This window comes from Rhinolophus ferrumequinum, chromosome 16 (genome assembly GCF_004115265.2).
Source record: "Rhinolophus ferrumequinum isolate MPI-CBG mRhiFer1 chromosome 16, mRhiFer1_v1.p, whole genome shotgun sequence".
Classification (NCBI taxonomy): Eukaryota; Metazoa; Chordata; class Mammalia; order Chiroptera; family Rhinolophidae; genus Rhinolophus; species Rhinolophus ferrumequinum.
This window is the reverse complement of record NC_046299.1, coordinates 36305706-36330680: the sequence shown is the minus strand read 5'-3', so window position 1 is coordinate 36330680 and position 24975 is coordinate 36305706. Positions and strand designations below refer to the sequence as shown.

Genomic DNA, 24975 nt, shown 5'->3' with positions numbered 1-24975 from the left:
GAAGGTCTTTGAGACTGGTGACATATGGGCTGAAGAACAATCAGGTTGGGAAGCTGGGGGATGATTTCATGACAGAATAAAGCAGGCACGAGACAGCAGTTGTTAGTTTGGCAAAATGCACTTAGAATTAGAGCCTACAACATGTTTGTCTGTAGAAAAAAGATGAGACTGAAGATGTTGGAGAAGTAAAAGTAAGAAGTGAACAAACAAAATATAATTCCAATATATGACTTTCCACCATTACACAACATGTCATAATACACACAAAACCCACAGTGAAGAATTATCAAATGCAAAGTAATAGAGGAAAAATATGAAAGATCGTGGAATGAATCCGCCCAGATTTTTCTAACCCCTTCCAGAACTATAAAGAATATTTGAGAAAGGGTAATGATAACCTCACCATATAAAGACATTAATGAACATAAAGCATTATTCTGTTTATTTGTTGTATGAATATGAACCTAACAACAACTCTTTTCCCAAAGTATCAAAGTCCTAATTTCTGATTATTTTCCATCATTATATGATGAATGGATATGTCAAAAAAAATTAGTACAGGGCTACATGGCTTCTTCCTATCACTTAATATTTGATCACCTGGAGTTAATTTATATTGTATTATTAAGAGAACTCTAGGCTATGTTGTAACCGTTTAAACTGGCTTTCTTAATTTGACACTCTCACTGCATTTAAATTAAGTATCTCCAAACTCTAGAAAGATAGTTTATTTACATTTTGTTGTTGTCTATTTTTATAAATTATCTTCCTTACTTCCATCCCTGCCTGAACTTCCCATAATTGTACCTTCTTTTGCCAAGCAAGTCACAGATTATTTTCCCTAGTGGTGCCTCCATTGTATAATAACTGGATGAGCTATAACTTTTAGGCCTAATGTTTAATTGCACAACATACATAAATAACAATTAAAATGGTATGTGCTAATGGTATGAGAGATCAGAGGTTAGATGGAAAAAAGAGGAATCCCAGAAAGAAAATGTGTAAAATTAGAGATAGGTTATTAAGGGTTAGATAGGATTTAAAAAACAAACAAAAAAATAATAATAAAATAAAAAATAAAACAAACAAACAAAAAAAACAGAAGACTATCAGGGAAGAGGAGAAAGAACATGGTGCATTTATTTCGAGGACAATGAGCGTAGCAGATTGTATTATTGTTTCCAATTTTTTGCTATCCCACGTTGTAAAAAGGTGCTGCTTATCCCACCTCATGACATCAACCTTGATCATGTAAGATTTGTCTCGACCAATGAAGTTGGTGGGTAGGTGGTATGTTCCACTTCTAAGCAGGCTGTTCCAATAGAGGTTGCTTCCTCAGCCTCCTTCGTGGAGTAAAGATGATGCAGAGGAGAGCTTCAGGGAATCCGCAATGGATGCTGAGTGGGCAAGAAGTAAACATCAATGATGGTAAACCACTGAGATATTGGAGTTGTTTGAAAGCTGACTGATACAGTAAACAAACTATTTTGACTAAAATGTAGAGTTTGTGTTCAAGAGTTTGTGGTGGAGGATAGCGCATAAAGATAGATTAGAATATGATCATGTAGAGCCATGAATGTCGGGATAAAGTGTAATTTATTATGTAACTTGAACATTTTGTTGAATCTACTAACAGCCAAAGCAACCAAACGTTCAAATAAGGCACCTACTGCTTGATGAAAGAAAGTCTGTAATTGAATATTTATTTGGCAAATATTCATTGTACAGTTATGAAGAATCTGCATTACAAAGTCAGCTATGAGCAATGCATGTTTCTTGTCCTCAAATTATGAGGACATGTGAACTATAATGTAAGACACAAGCTGGTAAGCAGGCAATTAATTATGTTAAGTTCTAGAGCTCAATAAATACAGAATAATGGAGTCTTGGTAGAAGGACAAGTATTGTAACTTGAGAGAGCTGGGAAGGCATCCCACAGAAATATCTAACCTCTTAAGTACAGTTTACGTGAGGTTTGCTCAACAGTAGGGAAAAGAATTTAAGAACACAAAAACGACATAGCTTTGGAGAAAAAATATGGGCAGCTGTCAAACCTTTATTTGTGGAAAAACACTATTCACTGAATTCTCTGGGTAGAATTTATCTCTTTAGATCTGGAAAGACGGGTTCCAACAGTTGTGACAGGTAAGGAAATGTTCAATTTCCAGTTTAAACACGATGTGAATAATTCTTCTATACCCTTTTCATCTCTCGCTATAATGACTTTAAGAGCCTCACTATAATCAGGTCATGACCACTCACCCACTGACATGCACATTTATTTTCCAATCCATGATGAAATTACTTTAAAATGCAACTGGAAGTTATCTCTTCTGTTCTACTTTCAAATGGAATAATTTTTGATTTTTCAAATATGCAACTGTTGTTTATCGAGGCCACACATAGCAAACATTTCAATATGGCAATATTCATAAAATCATCAGATACACTTTTCCATAGAAATTCCTCTATCATGTGTCTAATACTACCTGAATATATGTAAGAATACCTTAAATTGTCAAGATTGTTTCTCGTAATAATGAAAGTGCTCTTTCCTGGCTGTTATCATCAGTTCATGTAAGTTTTTCTTATGTTTTTATTTGTAACACAGAAAATACTGTGTGGACTGGTTTGATAATTTGTCACAAATTATTTAATTAATACAGAAACCAAAATTCTCAGAAAATCTTGACAACAACAAAATTAATAGAACCTAATAGAACACTATACCAGTTTAAACATGATCCTAAGGAAAATAAAATATATAAATAAGCCAAATAGAATTAGGTCGATTTGCTCTAACAAAAAATATTCTTTAATAATTTTAGGATGGAATGAAGCTTTCTAAACAGTTTCTAAGTAGATATTAAAAACCTTACTTACAATAAACATAGTTTTTATTAATTATTTAATATGACCCAGGCATTCTGTGTGTGTTCACACCTCACGAGGGATAGTGAAATAAATACTCATTACATCATGATTTTACAGACGAAAGGTGGAAGCTTAGTGTTGTTATTGACTCATCCAAGGTAATAGAGTTAGTATGGGAAAGATCTGGGCTGCTAACCTAGAGCTTAAACCCTTAAGAAATCACGAGTTTATATATAGATTGTCTAGATTCCTAAGGATTGTATATTTGAGACTTCCAATATTTGATGAAAAATGATCAGGCAGGTTATGTTTTTAATCCTTTGAGCTCAAGTACACACATTACCTTCTAGCCAGTAAGTCTATTTGCCATTGTTCAGTAATGAATTATGAGGCATGTGTGTAGAGAGAAGAAAACTTTACCAGCATCTTGAGTCACTAAATTGCTTCTCTCATTTTACACGAATAATCACAGCCTTTAAAAGTAGCTCAGCGTCTTTAAAGAACTATGCAACTATTTTCTATCTTTTTGAAGTTGACAGATTAAAAAAAAGTATTTCCATTAGTAATGTTGTTAAGAATGCACTGCCCAACTTCTCCCTCTGACCTCTTTGTTTAACAACTTTTATGGTTCCCACTTCACGGTGAGAAAAGGGTGCACAGATTCTCAAATTGCTGTAAAGAACAAGAGAAAAGTCGAACTAAGTCCCCTTTCAGCTTCACACTGGGATAATTAGGTGCTGCATGGTAGTTCACACCTTTCTAATAGCTGTATTTTCTTTTTGTTCTCAGTGTTTTGCATGTACTTGATTTTGTGAGAATAAACAGAGATGATTTTATATCTAATAATTAATCTGAATGGTTGAGTATAAAAATTACTTTAAATTGGAATTAGTCATTGAATAAATGCACAAGTAATCTACCAACAGGTTTCTCAAGAGAAGGGGTGCAGATATCAGGCGCCCCTTTGAGGTTTTTTCCCAATATATTCTATCCATACAGGCAACTTTTAGATCTCTATAGAATTTGCAGCACCCCGTAATGGGCTTCCACTTTTATTGATGGGAAAGTGTGTGTAGTAGAACACTGAAAAAAATGAGGGGAGAAAAAAAGATGAATTTAATGTGTAAGAAACATATTCGCCTGCCTCCTTTTCAAGTGATACACTATAACATGATGCTCAACGAGTATTCAGTACGTTTCTGGTCAATAAATGCCCGTGACCATGATCTAATTTATTTCTTAAGTAATTATCTGGTTGTGTTTAATGTACTCCAAATTTGGCTTTAATGATTAAGGTTTTCTAGAAGGTTTTTTGTTTGTTTTGTTTTTGTTTTTAGCAAATATTAACATTTTTGTCCAGTGAGGTCTTTATTGGACAACAGACTGTCAGCCAATTTCTCAGCAATATTCATTCACAAATAAGCAGCCACAAATCAGGCCCCATAGTAAGGTGTATATTACAAAATGTGTTCACCATGGACAGATGATTATAGAGTTGCAGCTATTACTGTTTATTGCTTTGATGTAGCACAAAGGAAGAAGAGATGTGTGATTATTCTTATTAACAATCCTAATTAACTTCGAATTGATTCTAGGAAGATAAATGGTTTCATTATAGCATCGCATATTGAGCTCCTTGGCTAGATATTAAATATCATTGCAAACTTCTTGACAGTACTACTGATAATTTCGAATTTTATGTTTGGTTATCTTGCCTAACAGCTACATACTCATCTATAATAGTAAAGAAATGAAACTATTTTGCTTAGTCAGTCCATGTCACTTAACTTACATGACCTTATTTATGCTTCTTAATTAATTAAGAGATAGAAAAGGAAGGAAACAGCCCTGCATTTTACAAACATTTTGGTTCCTTCGTCTCTATTAGATATGCATCTGAGTTACCTTAATATTTTTAGAATATTTTCCTACAGAATATCAGTCTATTATTCCATGAGCATCAAATACACTTCCATTCATGGAAACTAAGCATTCACTGATTTACGTTGTGATAATAGGATCTAAATATTTCTGTACTTGACTTTGAACATATTATTTGCATTTTATATTTAAGCTTTCTTAAACACAATTATGAAACACTGCTGATGAGGATTCTCCATCTAACATTTATTTCCAGCCCAGCTTTTGAATCTGTGTTTGGCTATTTCCTCTCAACAAATCATCCCATTGTAAAATAAAGACAGCTGTGTATTTTAAAAATTCAATATCTGAAGAGTTATGAGACATGTCTTATTCTAAAATGAGTTAGGTTGTGGGAAAATGGTGTAAACTAAAAGTAATACAAGGAATTTTTTATCAAGTATAAAATTCTGATTCATAAAGTGATCTCTAAATGCTAGAAATTTTCCTAGAAGAGGTGGAATTAGCACTGGGATTTGAAGAAGAGCTGAATGATTAGAATTTCAGAGGTGAATAGGAACATCATAGCAAGGCTTGAAAAAATTGTCAAAAAATGTATGCTAAGTCCTAGGGAAATGTAGCAATCTGATTAGACTTGAGCAGAAAGATGATACAAGGGAGTGAAATGCATGAGATGCTGAAAATGTAAGTTAGAATTAAATCTAGCTGCATAGAAGTTTGAACTCCTTTCTATAGTTTGATCAACATGTTGAAAGGAGGCTGTATTTCCATTATTCAGAATTTCTAAAGCTGGTGAATACACTATCTCCCTTGAAAATTTCAACTTGTTCATTCAAATATTAATGAAACTTGAGATGTTCTGAAAGTAATGAAACATTTTAAGTTTTCTTTATTTCTATTTTCCCAGCTTTATTTATTTGAGCACAACCTCCCCTTCTCTCTCTACCTGCCCTCCCTTGCCTCCCTTGTAAAACACACTAGCATTGTAAGGGACAGTAATCATTATTCCATAAAAGTAGCTTGAGAAAAACTCACACCTATAGTTAGTTTATGAAAGCCATGACTAAAACCCAATATTTAATTTTCCATATCCTTTTCCATCAATTTAAGTCATTAAAAAAAATCTAATCTAAAATAATAATAATAATAATAATAATAATAATAATAATAATCTATTTATAGAGAACAAACTGATGGTTACTGGACTTGGGGGTAGAGGTTGGGTAAAAAAGTTCAAGCTATTAAGAAGTACAAATTGGTAGTTACAAAATAGTCACAGGGATATAAAGTAAAGCATAGGAAATATAGTCAATAATATTGAAATAATTATGTATAGTGCCAGGTGAGTACTAAAGTTATCAGGGGATCCCTTCATAAATTATATAAAATGTCTAATCACTGTGCTATAAAATAAATTATTTAAACTAATATAAAATACTCTTGAATGTCAACTATAGTTGAAAAAAATCTTGTATTGACCCTGTTAATTGCATATATTTTTCTGATCATCATTTCTTAATCATTTGTTATTTTTATATAGACCCTTTTAAGAACCCCAATATGGTTGAAAATTGGCACCATTGGTTCTATGAACTTAAGATAGTCATTTTGAAGTGATGTGTCACGGGAAACAAAAAGCACAAAGTGAAAATATTGTTTGAAAAAAGTTATGGGAAGACTTTTTGTAAGGCGGCTTTGATCCTGACATTGTTCAGTGAATTATAGTAGCATTTAATGAACTATAATGTATGTCACTCAAGGTATTAGTAAATATTCAGCCAAACACACGGCGACATAAAGGGTTTATGATTAAATATATTTGGAAACTGTGGTATAAACACCCCTGGGGTTTGAGGATATGAGTAACTAACATCCTATGCCTTGCCCAGATTTCAAAACCAATTCGGAGACTGTCATAGGATTCTGGCAGATGGGTAAAACTGATATTAAAAGACTTCTCAGTATGGAAGCCAGATGGCTTGGATAATGCGGCATCCCACAATTTAACTCACTTACGCAGCTCTTCCCCTATAGGTAGGACTGGAATTGTTGGTCTCACCCATAGGTTATTTACCTAAACAAGCACAAGCAACATCATTTTTATAAACAGTCAGATCTAAAAGGAGTGAGTTTACCGAATTCCTCCTACCAAATTCACCACTTATGAGTGAGTGAGGACTCAGAGAAAAGGCTAACATGCCCTTCCTCTTGGCAAGATGAAGGATGGGGGAGGAAGTCTCCATTCAACAATCCTAAATAAAGAGGGTTTTTAAACATAGCATCTCTCTGAGTTAATGTACATTGGAAAGTTCCCAAGAGAAAATATGATTAATGTTGCAGTTTGGGAAATACCAACGTGATGTAAGCACAACAGGTGGTTCATTCTGAAATTGAAGTTTATTTTTATGTCTCAGTCTTTTGTTAGATCAAGTATCCTAACAAACCTCTAGCCCAGCAGATTACAAACATGGGTTGTTATAATTAAATGTGATGTCTTTCCCAAGTCATTTATTACCAATTAGTTTAGGTACTACATTTACATTGCTCTAATATTAATTATTAGGTTATATCTATAATAATGCTCATTCACTTAAATTTTTATATATTTTATAGAGTGGAACAGATAAGTGGCATTGCAACTGGATTACAGAAAATTATTCAGTAGCTCTAGTTTATTTTAATCATATTATAATTAGTGATCTGTGCTATGTGCAAATTTCATCTCTGACGTGTATAATGGTAGGAAAAGAGATTGAAAATTGCTATTCTACTTCACACCTTTTATTTTATAGTTGGGCTATTTGAGAAATAGAATAAACGACACACCAAAGTTAATGACATCAAAAAACATATTTACTAGAAACTAATCCGCACTTCTATAATGTAGCAATCTCTTTTTACATGTTAAGGTCATTCCCCATCTTAACCTACATAATCCCTCTTTGTCATTCTACAAAATATTAAAAGTTCAAAGATATTTCCTTGTTATACCCTTTTTCTGATCATGACAAAAGACTACTATGTACCTTTAAAAGATGATATTTTCAGCATAGACCAGGAATTAGTAGCTTCACTGAGATGATAAGAGTCCCAGGTGCAATTCTAAAAATTCCAGTGTTCGTTTTGAGATTCTTAATCAAAATCACATGGAATGGTAAAGCAAGAAATATAAATCAAAATAAAACAAAACAATAGATATATAATGGATACAGTAATTTCAAGAATTCTGTAGCCAGTATATAGCAGTATTAATACATTAAGTTATATGCTAATATATATAGTTAATTAATGTATATAAGTGTTTAATGCATGCCTACTATGTGCCAGACACAATACTAGAAACGGTGCATGCAGTGGAAAAAAACAAAACAAAACAGTCCAACTGTGTGCTTGTGGCTTACATTGTAAAAAAGGAGACCAGTGTTAAACAAGTAATTACACTGATAACTATATAATTAAAAGTATTAAAAGTGGTATAAATGACGGGTATAGGAATCTATTGTCATGTATAACAGGAGGTTCTAATTTATATTTCAGCAGTTAGAGAAAACTGCTTTGACGAACTGATGTTAAATTGACACTTGAAAGATGAGTGGGTATTAGCCTGGTGAGTAATAGCAGAAGACCCTTAGGCAGAGTTTTTGGGAAAAGATTGGAGGTTGGAGAGATTTGCAATATTCTGGAACATAGTGAAATCAACATTTAATGTGGAACTTCTCAGCTATGTTAAAGGTTTAAAAATTGCCCAAAGCTATGGAAATCATTAAAAGATGTTAAGGAGAGGACTGGTATCATTACTTTCTCTTTTATAAAAGATCTCTGAAAAGAAAAAAAAAATGCAAGAAAATAAGTAAGAAGTAATTCAGTGATCTAAGCCACAGTTGATGGTGGCTTAGACCAATTTGTTTAGGATTGAGATAATTTATACAGGTGGAAGCATATAATGGATTGATAGGGATTTTTCTGTAAATGCCATTACTCTGGACCTTGTTATTTAATGTGTCACGTATCTCAGAGCCTATAAATGAACTTCATACACAGTATGAGATGAGAAAAAAGAAGAAGGAGAGAGGGACTTGACCCACTATTTTCGGCTTCGAAGATGGAGGGAATGTGCCATGAGCCAAGGAATATAGGTGACCTGTAGAAGTTGGGAATGGTCTTCATGACGGGGGGAGGGTAGAGAGAGGGGAATATCAGTCTTACAACCTCAAGGAACTGAATTATGTCAACAACTTGAAGGAGCCTCCAGAAAGAAGCATAGCCCTACCTGTCCCTTGATTTTAGCCTGGTGGTACCTGTGTTGAACTGACTTACAGAGCTATAAAATAAGGGAAACTTGTGTAAGCTGCTGAATTTGTGGTAATTAGTTATGGCAGCAATAGAAAACTAATGCAGATATGTATGATGCATCTTATTGGAGATATCATTTAAGCAGCTGGACATATATAGGACAATACATACACAACACCTCCTCACACATGCACGCACACACACACACACACACCACCACCACCACCACCTTAGTTAAATGAAATCATTATATCATAATAAACCTACCATTATATGGCTGAATAAAAACATAAATTGAGCAAGAATCACTTAAATTACTGATTGTATAACTGATTGATTTTGTGATCTTAAGAATTCCCACAGACAGAAACATATCAGTGAAATTTTCAAGAGTGTTGGTGTTATGAAATAAGACCTATTTATATGTTACTGGATTATATTTTCCTAGTTACTTAAGCAGCAACTTTAGACAAAAAGATGAAGTTTTGTGTTTTGTTGTCGTTGCTGTTGTTGTTGTTGTTGTTGTTGTTGTTGTTAGAGGAGTATTGTCATTTGGTTTTTCCACTAAGATGACCAGCTGTACTAATTTGCCAATAATCTACATGGCAAATTCTATACAAAATGTAAAAGTAGAAGAAAATATGTATGTCTGTGGAAACTTTTTAACTAGTTTATAGTATGTCTTTTCTCTTCAGACATTCCTGGAATTCTTCTTCCATCTTTTCTCAAGTTTAAGCTTTAAGAGATATTAACCTTCTAGGGACATTTGGTTTTGATGAATCAAAGGAACAAATGCTGCTAAAATGTCTGGCATTTATTAAATACAAAAGGAACATAGTTCCTTTCGCATCTTGGACTTTATAATTTCAAATGAGATTTAAGCATTCAGCACCCAACCCACATGCTTCACCAGGATTTATAAATTAAAAAAAAATATATACATACACACACACACACACACACACACACACACACACCTGTATATGTATTGTTAAGATACATTATGTTGCATCCCAGGCTTTGTAGATATTAAGTGATTATTGTGTCCCTGGATCATAATGCAGCCAAGTGTCTTATTTTCCTTTCTTTCCTTAGCCAGTTTGATGCATAATTATATAACATTTTATAGTTTCTAAGATTCCTTCTAGTTTTTCTGAAGAAAAATAACATAGAACTATTTAACACAAAAGGCACAATATTTGATAGTAAGAGGTCATAATTTATATCACAATTAACTAACTTTTGGATAAGAGTAATTGTCATAACACTCCATTAGAAGATTTTTCACTCGAAATTTAGACATTTGATGCAAAGTGATATTACATGACTTAAAAATTTTAGTTAACCATTCACAATCATCACTTGGAGATTGTATTGTAATATTAAATAAAAGCCCTTTGTAGGTGCTTGACAGTTACTATACTCTCACTCCCATTTGAGTTATAGAACAGATTTAGTTTAAAATCTCACTTCCATGCATTCATTATTCCACCATTCATTAGTTTTATATGTGAGGCATTGCACTAGAACTGGAGCACCGAGATATTTGTTTCTTGTGTAATGCTAAATAAGATAATTAAATTCCATAAGCCACAGTCTTGTCATTTGTAAAATGCGACCAATTATATTTATTCATAAGAACATTGTGATGATTAAATTTATATATATGTGTGTGTGTGTGTGTGTGTGTGTGTGTGTGAGTGTGTGTTTGAATTAAAAAAAGAAATGTAGAATATTAAGTTGTCACTTGGTAAGTTATGTTTAATTATAAACTAAATGTTGTTTTTTTAGAATTCACAATCTCTTAAAGAAATGATAATACGGGAAAATTCAGTGTTTTTGTAATGAGAGTTTTTGTGATAATATAATATTGTTGCTAATGATATTATCAATTTATAAATTATTCTCATTTTGAATGAGGAATATTAACTGATAGTATATTTATTTCCACGTTCTAGACTTTTGCATTACATTGTCTTTTTTAATTTCTTCCCCAGTGAAAAAAGAATATTCAGTTAGAAGTATGCTGGGACTTATTAGCTATTCTCTTCTGGCAGAGCAACATAAAATATAATGTGAAAAAAGCATAACAAGACACACTATGTGAATTTCTTTGTTTTCAATTTCCTTTAGGCAACTGACCCTGATGCTGGAATAAATGGCCAAGTGTACTACAGCTTGGGTAACTTCAATAATCTTTTCCGCATCACATCCAATGGGAGCATTTACACAAAAGTGAAGCTTAACAGGGAAGTTCGGGACTACTATGAACTTGTCGTTGTGGCAACTGATGGAGCGGTACACCCTCGTCATTCAACTCTAACTTTGGCCATCAGGGTTTTGGATATTGATGATAACAGTCCTGTGTTCACCAATTCAACATATACTGTTGTCGTTGAAGAGAATCTGCCACCTGGGACCACTTTCCTTCGAGTAGAGGTATGTGGAAGAAGCATTAATTTCATGAATTCCACATTATGAGATTAGCCATTAGGGGTGCCCGATTTGTCAAATCAAAAAGTCATACACACAGTTAAATTTTAATTTCAGATAAATAATGAGTGTATTTTAATATAGGTATCACTAAAATATTGCATATTATATTTTATTTAACAACCCTACTTTTAGGGATATACCAAAAATTAAGGGGACAAAAGGCACATTTGTAAGAAATTAAACACTTCTTAATAGATTTTTTAATTTAAAAAATATGCTATATATCTATTGTAACCATGGGTAATGCAATAATCTGTAAAGAAAAAGTCAGTAATCTCCCATTTTGTGCCTCAAAAGTACTCATTATTTTTTTTGTTTATTCTGTCACATTTATCTTTGTGTTCATACAAGTATCAAAATATTTGTATGTATGTAAATATACCTGTATTCACATGTGTGCATATATGCGTATATGTATTTATGAATACACACATATATATGTATAGTTTTCCTATAATTTACAGAAATAGACTATTGCTGTACCTGTTATTATTATTATTATTATTTTTACTTCCAATACACAAATGACATCCTTCCACTACTGACATATAACGAACTCTCCTTTTTTAATAGTGTCTCCAAGCTTCCTTTTTTTTTATTTTTCAACTGTGATATTACCAGAAACTCTGGACATTCTTATTCAGGAAGTTATTAGTTGGCCCAGAAATATGCATTTTAAGCAACCACCTCTTTAATTCTGGCACAAGTGGTAAAAAAAAAAAAAACCCACTTGTTTGGGGGGAAAAAAAAACAAAAACAAACCTAGTCCTTCCTTGACCTGCAATCCACAACTTGAATTTTGTTAGCATGGATTGTAAGAACTTGTATTTCTTCCATAATCAACTCAACAAATGTTTAGACCATAAACATTAATAAATCTCCAAAAAAGCAGATGATCACCAGTGAGAGGGCCATTATTTCTTCATTGATTCTTCGATTCATCTCTTTCATTCATTCATCCATTCATTCATTCAACAAACGTATTGTCAGTGTTTTTTGTATTTCATCTCCTCTGCTAGAATTTGGGGATTCAAATATGAACAAGACATATTTTCTGCTTTCCTGGAATTTTCATTCTGGTATAGCAAACAGACAAGTAAGCTGGTAATTTAAATAGAGGTCCCCAATGTAAGGGGACCTCAGAGATCACAGAGAGAGCCTAATCATTAGAACAAAGAGAATATTTCCTAGAGAAAGTTGCTTTCTATGTTGTGAACCAAGGAGTAAGTAAGAGTTATTTAAACACAGAGCACGAAAGCTTCAAGGGAGTGGAAAGAGCCTGTTCAAAATCCTGGAGAAGTGGAGAGAGTTAGGGGCTAAAACACTGGAAAATGTGTGGGTCCCCCATATTAAAGAGATTGAAGTTGATCTAAAATGGATTAGAAAACAAAAGGATGTTAGGCAAGAAAATGACAATAAAATCTATGCTTTAGGATTATCTTTCCAATTGTGATGTTGATAACTGATTAAAAGGAGCCAAGACTAAAAGATCATATAGGTCTTTGCATTGCTGCATGTGCATTCTAACAAACTCTCATCTTCCCTATTCGTATTTGTTCCGTTCCATTTCCTGGACCACAGTGCTTTTGTCAGTCTCTACTACTGAATGAAATAGTCATCCTATAAGACTTGCATAAAAACCTGTCCTTTCATCTAAAAGATATATCATTCCCAATTCTGAACACCTTTTGGCTGACATCTCTCTCTCTCTCTCTCTCTCTCTCTCTCTCTCTCTCTCTCTCTCTCTCTCTCTCTCTCTCTGTCTCTTTTTCCCCTTCTAGTTTGGTATCTGTGTTTATTTCTTTGAGACAGAAACCTGGAGGGCAGAAGTTGCAGCTTGATTAATCTTGTATATTTTTATAACACCTCACACATAATAACTACTCAATAAATATTAGTTAAATAAGAAGAGTTATAATAGAGAAATGTCTATAAGTGGGAACTCTACAAATAGGAGATCTACAAAGGATCCTTGTGAGATGAATTTATTATTTATGTTTTCTTAATTTTCTTGTAGTGCTTTAATAATCTATTGTGTTTATGGAAATTACTCAATAACATTTGTTTGTATTTAAAATATTATTTTTGAAGGTTTTACAATCACCAGGGAATAATCAAAATAATTTTTATGACAATATTTATTTCTTTACTGTGGTATGATTCTTTTAATTAGTGATTTTTTTCAGGTAAAATAAATTTAGTAATGAGATCAACAAAGATGAAATCTGTCTTGGTCTCTTTCTCTCTCTCTGCCTCTCTCCCTCTCTTCTTCTTTCCCTCTCTCCCTCTCCCTCTCTCTCTCTCTCCTCCTCCTCCTCCCTCTCTCTGGTATAATATTTATCAAAAGTGCTTTTCTCTGTAATGTGTCTTTTGCTCATCATTAAATTTATGCTGTCTTAAGCACTGACATATGACTTCCATCAGGCCTGCCTTTCTCTAGTTTGGTAATGCCGCAGATGTAACTGTTCTTCTGCTTAACTTGTTACAGGCCACAGATGCTGACCTTGGAGCAAATGTGTCATATCGGATAAGAAGCCCAGAAGTGAAGCACCTTTTTGCACTTCATCCATTTACTGGAGTACTTTCCCTTTTAAGGAGTTTGGACTATGAGTCATTTCCAGACCAGGAAGCAACTATCACTTTTCTAGTGGAGGCCTTTGATATTTATGGCACAATGCCACCTGGTATCGCGACAGTCACAGTGATAGTAAAGGTAAGGAATAACGATGAGTTCTGGTTGCCTACTTGCACTCTCTACATGTAGCTTCTGGTTTTTATACTATAACTATAATATTTAGGGTGACAATTCATAATAATACAGTGTACCAGACCCAGAACATAGGTTTTTGAATGTGAAATATTTATGAAGACTTGAGAAATAGTTATACTGTTTAACTAAAAAAGATAAATGTGAAGGAAACACTAAAATTTAATTCGAACACTGGCTGCCAGAGCCTGCCGTTAGCTCTGGGATTTCAACCAAATTGTAATTTCTCCAGACTACAGTTTAGTCGAAATTCCACAGCACAAAGGGCGGTAACTCCATCCAAACCCTTCGATTAAAAAATAAAATAAAAAGAATAAAATGACTCTGAAAGACTAAGTGTGCTAAGGCCCCAGAACTAAGAAGTTGAGTTTAGTTTGGAACCCAAGATTCTGGAATGAAATAAGCTTTGGAATTATATGAAATTGGGGTTAAGTTCTGGCTCACCCATTTTCAAGTTCTATAACCTTGGAGACTTTTTTGACCTCTCTACATGTGTTATTCATCATAATAACCTGTGGCAAATGAGTTCCTGAAAGAACATGGTTTCTTCAACGTTTGGGTTTCCAGTTATTTTTAAGGTGCACTTTTAAAAGAAAACATGAGAAAAAAAAATTCATCAGTTCTCAAATATTAGTGTAGATAAAGTTCACCGGAGCTGCATACTAAACTTTCAAATTTCTCTGCTTATTTCCAAAGGAGCACCTTTCCTCTGTGGAAAGCATCAAATGCATGTCTGTCTACAGTTCATTTCTGCCTAGAATAAGAGAAAGTTAGGTTCTGGAGATGACTCCAATTCTTTAAAGGTGCTCTCAGTAGAGGACTCAATGTACACAAGGTTATAAGATACACAAGGTCATAGTCAAATTTTCTGTAATGCTTAATTTATAGGGCACTGCAATGTATACGTGATAAAAGAAGAAATCATCACTTTTCTTGAGTTTTTGTTTGATGGGTAACTAATAATTATGCTATTATTTTTGTTAGACAACAAAATATCAGTATGAAAACATAGAAGATTGTTAAAGATTAAAAATATATAATTAGCATATCTGTATTTATCATGTAGGTAAATGCTTTAATACTCTTAACTGTAAAATCTTTGGGTCTGTTTTTTGCTGTTGTTGTTTTGTTTTTTGTTTTGTTTTGTTTTAATTTTTGTTTTTTTTTAAAGATAACCCTACAATCAGAGTTGGACACAGGGATTGGTTCACTACATTTTGTTTACGCTTGACTGAGGTTTATCTGCCAGTACACACATGATGCCATTTCTTCCCTAGAGTCCTACTGTCTCCTCTAAACTGCTCTGGGAAGGGTAACATAAGTCCCTTCCGGTCTCAGATGCATTAAAGCTATCCGGAGAGTTTTATTAGGGTCTGCATTCCTTCTTTCTCAGGAGTCCACAATGACTCTGTACCTACTCTTTCCATTTTGTGTCTCTCTATTCTAAGAAATGTACCTATTTCTAGTGAGACTGGTAATAATTGTGTCTATTTCAGGGATTTAAAATTCTATTACGCATTAAGTTCTGTTTGGGAATAGGAATTTGAACTATCAAAATCTTTTCTTGAGTCACCTGCTTTTCTGTCTGTATCTCTCTTTCCTAAAGCAATGATTTTAAATGTCTAGTAACCTGTGGAAGGATCAAGGGACACCACAAAATTACCGAGGGCCCGAGGGGCTTCAATTCATTTTTGAAATACTATTTTGCCATACTATTGTAGTATGACATTTACAAATGTAGAAATCTGTTTACAGAAACATTTTGGGAACATGGTAATATTAGTGGCTATGAAGATGGCATGATAGGCAAAGAGATGAAAAGACTACAATGAGACTGATCTAAGTGAACTAACTCTAGCAAATGACTTCCAGACCAGGTGAAAAATTTAGGCCATCTTACCTTGGTCTTCCCTTGCCTACCCCATGTGATTTGTTGGAATTGAACAGTAAAATAATTTAAAAAAAAATGGTCCATTCATTGACTGTTTTGGACAATAAGGAAAGAAATGGTTGGCCACCAATGACCTTTCCTCTATGCTTTCCAAATTCAAAGATGGATACTCAAATGGTATAGCCTTATCTCTCAGAATGGATGTGTTTGATAATAGAAAGTTATAAACCCTCATAGACTCTGACTTGGCTGGCCTGGACTTTTTTTGATAGAAGTTATTAGAGTCAAATTGAGGTCAAACATATCATCCAAAGAATCAAGATGTGCACTACATAAGCCTCATTTTTTTGTGTAGGACTCGAGTCTCTTAAAAATGCATTCCTTGTTCCCTCCACCCCCTTTATTTTAATATGGGGTGCCACTCAAGACTTCTACATCAGCATGTGGGATGGAGTTGCTCATTGATGGGTTCGTTTCTTCTTCAGAAATAAGAGAGCGTTGATCTAATTTTGTTGTCTCAGTTGATTTATCTTTTTAGAAAAGTCAAACCATTTTATTAGTCAAGTGTTCCTGACCTATATGAAGGTATTTCTGATTTATTGCAAAGTTAAAACAAAACTTAATATTTAATCCTAGATATTTTCTTTTTTTTATTAGTTTCATGTATACAAAGCCATGTAATAGTTAGACATTTATTCCCCTCACAAAGTGATAGGCCACCACAATTCACTACCCCTCTGACATAGTATATAGCTGTTACAATATCAATATCACATTTTTTTTCAAGTGATATAAGCATAATAAAATTTGTAGAATAGTTCCGCTAATACAGGCCAACACTTGATTTTTTTTTTCTCTTAGCTCAGGTTAAGAATATCACAAAGAGAACTTTAAAATTCTCTTGTATACTATTGAAGCCCTTAAAAATATCACACTTGTTTGTTTTGAAAAGGAAATGGAATACAATTCTCATTTCTCCACATATGTAGATCTTTCCTAAGCTTGCAAATTTTCTGCTATCGGTCTGTTTACTTGCAGTACTGACAAGCTGTTTTGCTGATAACATAATTGCATTATATTTGTTAAGAGATATTTCTACTAAAACAGTCACCACAGGAAAAGATCTTGAAGATCTCTCTTTGAAAAGAAGAAAAAATATAATTTCTTTTGTAAAGAAGAAAAAATGATTTATCAGTTGCAAACTCATTTAAAATTAGAGTAAGAATGGGAAAATTAAAGCAAATTTTGGAAAGAAAAGTATTTTCACAGTAGAAAGAAAATAGAATTTTCTGACAGACACCTTCAAACAGCTTTCTTAGTGTCAAATTTTAAGACTCTAAAACAAAACCAATGATGATCATACAAATGATATGTGTTTTTGTTGCAAAGTTGTTTTGTAGAACATTGATAAAGCAAGACTTTTTTATTGTACAGTAATTGAATATCTATTATTGAATCTGTGATAATAAATTTGATGATACAGATAAATCTCTGGAAAATAAAAAATAAATGTATAAACAGTTTAAAATGTAAAATTTTGGGAAAAATCTGCCCTTACAAACTGAGTTGTAATATATAATATAATAGATACACAGAAAGAAAAGGTCTGTTTTCTATAGCTAGCCAAAAGCTGAATACAAGCCAGAAAAGTTGAAATGTGTTAACAGATATATAATATTGTGCAGCATTAAAAAGAAGTGTAAAGGATTTATCCAAGATAAAAAGATGACAAGTCATTTTGCTTATGGTAATTTCAGATAGTAAGGCTGCACAGCGGTAAGAAAAAGAGTGAGAGAGACACGTCTGTGAAGGAAGGAGACGGACTCACCCCAGGTTGTGTTTGCCTGTCTTTGAGGGTCAGGATGTGGGAGTAGGCAGAAATAGGTGGAAAGATCAGAAGTGAAAGGACAAGGTTGGTGGGGAATACGAAGAGTCTTAGAAGATGGAACTAGCATTGTCATCTTTCGGAAGGGTGTCCTTCTTCAGGAAGAAACGAAATATTCTCACCCATAGAATGTGTACTAGCTTTTCTAGATAGAAACTCAATATCCAGTGTGAAGATGGCATTTGCCAAACCATAGAAATGTGGTGGGTGGGGATGTGCCACCAATGCTCTATGGTGACAGTATTTGTAGAGTCCTGGGTTTGATTTGGTCAGAGAAGCCATTGTTTGACCAGGTGCTAGTCCAGGATTCAAACAAATAAGAAATTCTGGACATTTGAAGATTTGAAGCATATTTCCTCCAGCTTGTAAGAGTATGGTCTAAAATATTGATCATTATTTTTTACAACTTGCTGATTTTTCCCTTGGAATTGATTGACCTGGGGAAAAAAAACAGAAAGAAAAACAAAGACAAAAAAAAAAAAATTAACCAAACCTCGTTTTGAACTCTGGTCTTCAAATTCTACTCTGTGCTGTTATGTTCTTATTATTGTATTTTTCCCCAGTATATTCACCACAAAGTTTAAAGAATGTGCTACATCAGGGAGGGTATGCCACAGGGCTGAGTCAGATAGTTTCTCAAAGTATCTGCATACTCTTATTCTCAGAGATTCTAGCGCAGAATATAGACTTATTCTCCCAGTTGATTAGAGTATCATGGTCTGGAAAATAATTCCAAAAAAATATCAACTCCTTTTCCCCACATTACCATTCCAATACAGGGGAACTAGATGGGAAAGCAATTATGTATTAAATCAGTGGGCTTGTCAATATTGCACAGTATTATCTTCCTCTAATTTAACTATCAATTTGGAAACACTGTTTTATCTGCCAGAGTTTTATAACTAAAATGTAACACATTCCCTATAAACAACTATACTAGAGGAAACAGATAAAAATGTATATGCCCAGAATTAAAAATAGTATTTCCTATCCAGTAATAATTCATATTTTCAAGGGTCAATGGGTCTCTCTCATGGCTCCTCAAGTATCACACAGTGATATTTGGGAGTACCACAAAATTGTCTTGTGTATGTGCTTAAGTTCTTTTACAACTTCAGTGATTGTCACATTTTCCCCTGCTAGCCAAGGTAAATGAGACAAGGCTTGCTACAGCCACAAGTCTCCAAACTGAACTTCCTCCCAGTGCAGACAATAAATGCTAAGCCTTGTCGATACCAGTTACTGCTGGACATTGCCATCATTTCCCAATGCCATCATTGATGTAGTTACTATCTTCACCCTGATAAATTGGTGGTCACATATTCGGGGCACTATTGATATATTGGAATCCTCAATATAGTCTCTGAAAACTTGAATTCACCAAAGTGGTGCAATATTCCAAACAGTATTAGTTTGAACCTTCAATGTCTTCAGGGTCTCTCAGGCTATAATGTATAGAGCACGAGCTCCTCAAGATGGTAATCAGTGTTTCACATATAATGGATTTCAGAGATGAATGGATTTGGGAAAAACTAAGTTCTACAAATGTAAACAGATCTCTATGCCATAGGCCTCCATATAGGGACATTTAATACACTATTGCACATTGTGACTCTTGAGAACATAAAATGTGATTTGCCACATATCCCACAATTGATCATGGGATTCTTTTTGTTTATAAACCTTCTGGTAGGATTGATTTTTCAAAGAATGCAATTTGAAACAAACAAAAACCGTTATTAGGGTTTAGTGAAAATAACTATTTCTAAGGTTAAGTATTGAGCAAGTTGTTTTAAGAGTACAAATACAACTGCTATAATTCTCTTTTTGTCAAACAAACAAAAACAGCTTTATGAATAATTGTAAAATTTACCTTTAGGGAAATAGATTAGCATTATGCAATGTTTAGAAGCTCACCAGCCTAGCAAAATGAAAGTATTGTAACTAGTAGGAAGATTTTTTTTTAATGTAACATATTTTTGGAAAGAGAAATTTTAACAGTTATGAAAATTCTACTCAAACCATCTTATATATAATCATCTGATGACTTTGCCAGTTCTCTTTTTCTCACCTCCAATGTTGGAATGCTATTAGGATCTGATACACTGGACTTAAATCATAGCTCTATCCTTTATTAGCTGCATAACTATGAGCTACTTTATCTCTCTAAGCTTCAGGGTTTTTATATATTTAAAATAGGAATAATAATAAAAATAGCTAACATATTTAAGCCAGTTCATTAAAATGATAACTTTAACACTACTAACATATGCCTGATATACAGTAAAAATTAACTATACACGCACACACACAACTGTTATGCATTTTTGAGAAAAATCTGAAATAGGATGATACTGTGAGAATCTTCTCAGAGATTCTAGCTCAGAATATAGACTTATTCTCCCAAATGACTAGAGTATCATCGTCTGGAAAATAATTCCAAAAAAATATCAACTCCTTTTCCCCACATTACCATTCCCGTACAGGGAAACTAGATGGGAAAGCAATTATGTATTAAATCAGTGGGCTTGTCAATATTGCACAGTATTATCTTCCTCTAATTTAACCATCAATTTGGAAACACTGTTTTATCTGCCAGAGTGCATGAGTGATGGGGCAGTTGATCAGATAACTGAAATGCATCCTGTGTTAAATTTAGTTAATTCAACTCCCTGCTATATACTCTCTTCATATCCTTATATATCCTCCTCTGTAACATGTATCACATTTGACGTTACTTATTTATCTTTCCACACTAAACTGTAACCTCAGTACCAGCAGGCACGATGCCTTTCTTGGTGGTAACCATCCTAGCACCTAAAATGCTGCCTAATTCCTAGAAGGTGCGCCATCAGTATTTGTGATACTGAGTGTACATTTTGTTACTTGTGACAAAGCATAACTTTGACTACCTCTACACCAGGGTACACTACCCCCCAAAAAATCAGCATAGCTCTAAACTCAGAAATAAATAAAACAAAAAGCAAACCTAGGCAACTAAGAAAGGAGTTTGCACTACAGGTTTTGATGTTTTTTCTCCTAAGTTGATATAAGTTTATGATTTGTGTTTAAGAGAGCCTCGTGCAAAACAGAAAAACAAAGATTTGTTTTTCTGGATATGGGGCCTTTTTTGACCCTATGTGCAGAACCAAAAGAAGAGGGCGAGAAGTTCCGAAAAGACAAAAAGACAAATAGAGAAACCATGAGGGAACAAACAGCGGAAGGCTGACAATATGAGAAACAGCAATGGGACAGCACACAGAGGGTGTCTGATAGTGGAAAACAGAACTGGTAATAGGAAGAGGAGAAATCAACTGTGTAGTCTGTCCAGGAAGACAAGGTTATCAGCTCCATAGCCTTCAGGGCTTTGGGAGGGCAGGGCAGCTGAAAAGTTCTGCAGGGCACTGGTGCTAACTCTGGGCGGTCCTACAGTGGTAATGGAGGTCATTCCACCCACTGGCACACAGCATGTGTGTCTCCTCAGAAAGCGTGCCTGAGAGTTTAAAATGAGGGCAGCATTCTCTATAATTTTATCATTTTAAAAAAGATAATCAAGTATAGGCAGTTATTTTTTATCAGGAAAAAATCATTTAGCCAGAACAGTTTTTACTCATTGTTCAAGAAAAAAATATATATTTGTCATCTCTTTCTCTTAACTTTTTATGGAGAGCCTGTCATTAATTTGGAATCTCACCAGCAAATTCCTATTTGTCTAGGTACGCTCATTAAAAACAAACAAACAAATAAATAAATAAATAAATAAATAAATAAATAAATAAATAAATAAATAGATAAAAATTCCTTAAAACTACTGTGTGGTCTTCCAAAGTAGAAATCATTTCCATGGTTAGTTTAGACCCTAATTTAGAAAATGTATAAATGAAACTCATATTTTCTTCCTTGCAGCTAAGTGTACCTTCAGGTGTGGTTTTATTTGCTTGATATGTGGGAACAAATATATGGGTTTTTTTGTTTGTTTGTTTGTTTGTTTTTGAGAAGAGCATGGTGTTCTAGTTGAGAACCATGGCAACATTCAGAATATACTGTAGAAATATGAAAACTAACTTTTGGTTAGACCAACAGATATATAACCACAGAAAGCAAACTTCAATTAAGGGTCTTAAAACTGTTCACCAGAGAACAGAAAAGGAAATGTTTCCTTTTGCCAACACTACCCTCTAGTGGAATGATGGACAGCAGAAAGGGGCTTGCCTTTGGAGAGTGGAGTATATCCTTAATTTGCTGTATAAGAAAGCATTTGCAGGGTTTTCTTTAGACATCCCTGGAGCATAAATACATGGAACTATGGATTATGCTCATTGACATTACATTTCAGTAAATTTTCTCATCTGAAATAATGCATTGTGGGAGAACTATGTACAATTGGCTGCACATCTTATGCACAATAAAACAATAAAAGATTGTAACCCCAATAGATATACTATGTATATGTGTATATATACACACACGCACAAATATGTATGTATATATATACATACATATATATTTACAAGAAGTGGAGTGCAGCATTAGGAATAGGAACACACATATATATAGGAATAGGAATATATATATACATATATATACACACATACATATATACATGTATATATACATATATATGTATATATATTTATAAGAAGCAGAGTGCAGCATTAGGAATAGAGACAGTGGAAATGTAATGGCTGTGTGCGATGTCAGAGGGGTAGTGGGTGGGGGGAGGGGGTCGTCACTGTGTGAGGGATAGAAATGATAAATGTCCAACTATTACATTGTTTTGTATACCTGAAACTAATAAAAAAAAGTTTTAAAAAAAGAAAGAAACATTGCTACAGTAATTGTACTGATTGATTCTTCATCCTGTCAGTGGCAAGAAAACTAAAGTAAAGGATATCAATCCTTTAGTGGTCTTCAATTTTTTACAGTCTTAGGTTTGTGTCTAATTAGTTTGTGAGACCAGATTATAAAACGTCCACTGTATACTCAGTGAAAAGGTGAATCAAGTGAAAACTTTCTCTGCAAAAAAAGGCCGCTCTAGTCAGCACTGTTATTGTCTGTATTGACATTAGTAAAAATTGTGTACCTTTTTTATTTTTTATCTGAAGAATCAAAATGCCTTGTAACATTAAGGTTTTAAATGCCCCCTGGGGAAGAAAATTCATGGGAACATTTTGAATTTTTGTGACTTTGGAATCTTATATACAGAAAAATTGCAAATGCTGGGCTCATTTGTTTCTAACCTTCAGGAGTTACAATTTAGGGGTACAAGAGGATTTCCTCCCTTTTTCATTCCTGGATTCACTCACTAAAATAATTGGCACTCTTGCAAAGAGAAGGCGATAGTGTGCATGCAAATGTTTTATATATTTACCCAGACTCAACATCAATGCCCGACACTGACTTCATTAGAGACAACCAGTGCTTCCTGGGTTCATTTACTTGGTCAGATTCTAAAGCTCATAATTTGCAAAGGACTTTTCTTTTTTTATGGAAGAGGTTGTGAATACTTTTATGTCCAAACAGAGAAAATTTTATACATATATATATATATATATATATATATATATATATATATATATTTTATTTTTCAATTTTGCTTACAGTACAAGACCTATTTTTTATTAAAGTCTGCAGGTTTTTTTTCATATTCAAAATTCAGAAATCAACTCAACTGTGAACACTAAATAAGCTCTATTTGATTGTAATAGATAATTACCCTGTGACCTCTTTGCAAATAAAGGTGTTTATAATCAGTTAGTGTGCTTTCAATTTACATTGTACTGGAAATTGTTGTATCAGATCAAATATCAAAGGCTAAGTCGAATAATTTTCTTATTTCATGTTTAATAGCAAGTGAGAAAAAGATGACCTAGAGCGTAAGATAATTCACAAATTTAACTTTGGGCTCAAAGAGGTTTGACCCAGCTTACCCAAAACAACGCAAAGTGTAATGATTATTTTTAAAATATATAAACTTAAATAATATAAAACAGCCCTGTTAATAACTTTGCATTTGAGGGAAAAAATAATATTGAACTCTGCATAAAAGATAAAATTATGGAGGGAAAAAAAATGGTCTTGCTCTCAAGGGACCAGATTTATCAGTTTGGCTCTGCAAAATGAATAGTTTAATTTAGTCAAAGTATCTAACCTATCTGTGCAATCAGCATCTTTACTGGCCAAATAGCAGGAAAGTGACATGAAGATGGGGCGTCTTTTCCTCGAGTCACCACAGTATTCCCAGTGCCCAGCACTGGGTCATAAAAAATCGGAAGATTGTTATAAATATTTGTTTAGTGAGTGACATTAAATAAATAAAAATGCACTTATGTAACTGAATTCTGAAAATAAGCAAGATGCGTATAAATTACCTGGAAAAAATTCCTTAAGTAATCATCATTGTTTTCCGTCTAGAAGAACATCTACTCCTATCTGTCATTATTATAGGGTGCTGTAGGGAAAACATCCTTTAATCATTTCACTTTTGTAAAAATGTATGATGGAATCAAAGAATACTTCACACATTTCATATAAAATGTTCTAAACATACCATTATGCTAAATATATAAAAATTTGAAGTTACAACAGAAACATTAAATTGCTTTTTTAAAAAGCAACAACAAAACAAACATAAAACACTGAATTCTACACTTGCCTCATAGAATGGCACTTTTTATAAAATTTGTTCTTACAATAATATATCATTCCAGTAGAAGTATCTTTTGAGGAAATGTCAAACATCCCTCCGGTCTTTAAAAGGTGTATTTGGTGGCAGTGGGATGGATGACAGGCTGTTTACTCTAGTAGAATGGCCTTCTATTGATATCGCACATATTAATATTAATATCATATAGGAACTCTAGCATTTTACTCTGAGGTGCCATTCCG

General features: G+C 33.6%; 1 protein-coding gene across 1 annotated transcript in view; it reads left to right on the top strand.

The window, feature by feature from the left end:
* The window catches only part of PCDH15 (protocadherin related 15), a 714179-nt gene that overhangs the window by 544853 nt on the left and 144351 nt on the right, over window positions 1-24975 (top strand). The window contains exons 21-22 of the mRNA XM_033131356.1: window positions 11182-11487; window positions 14033-14257. Of these exons, the coding sequence (XP_032987247.1) occupies window positions 11182-11487; window positions 14033-14257 (531 nt within the window). The remainder of the gene's footprint in view (window positions 1-11181; window positions 11488-14032; window positions 14258-24975) is intronic.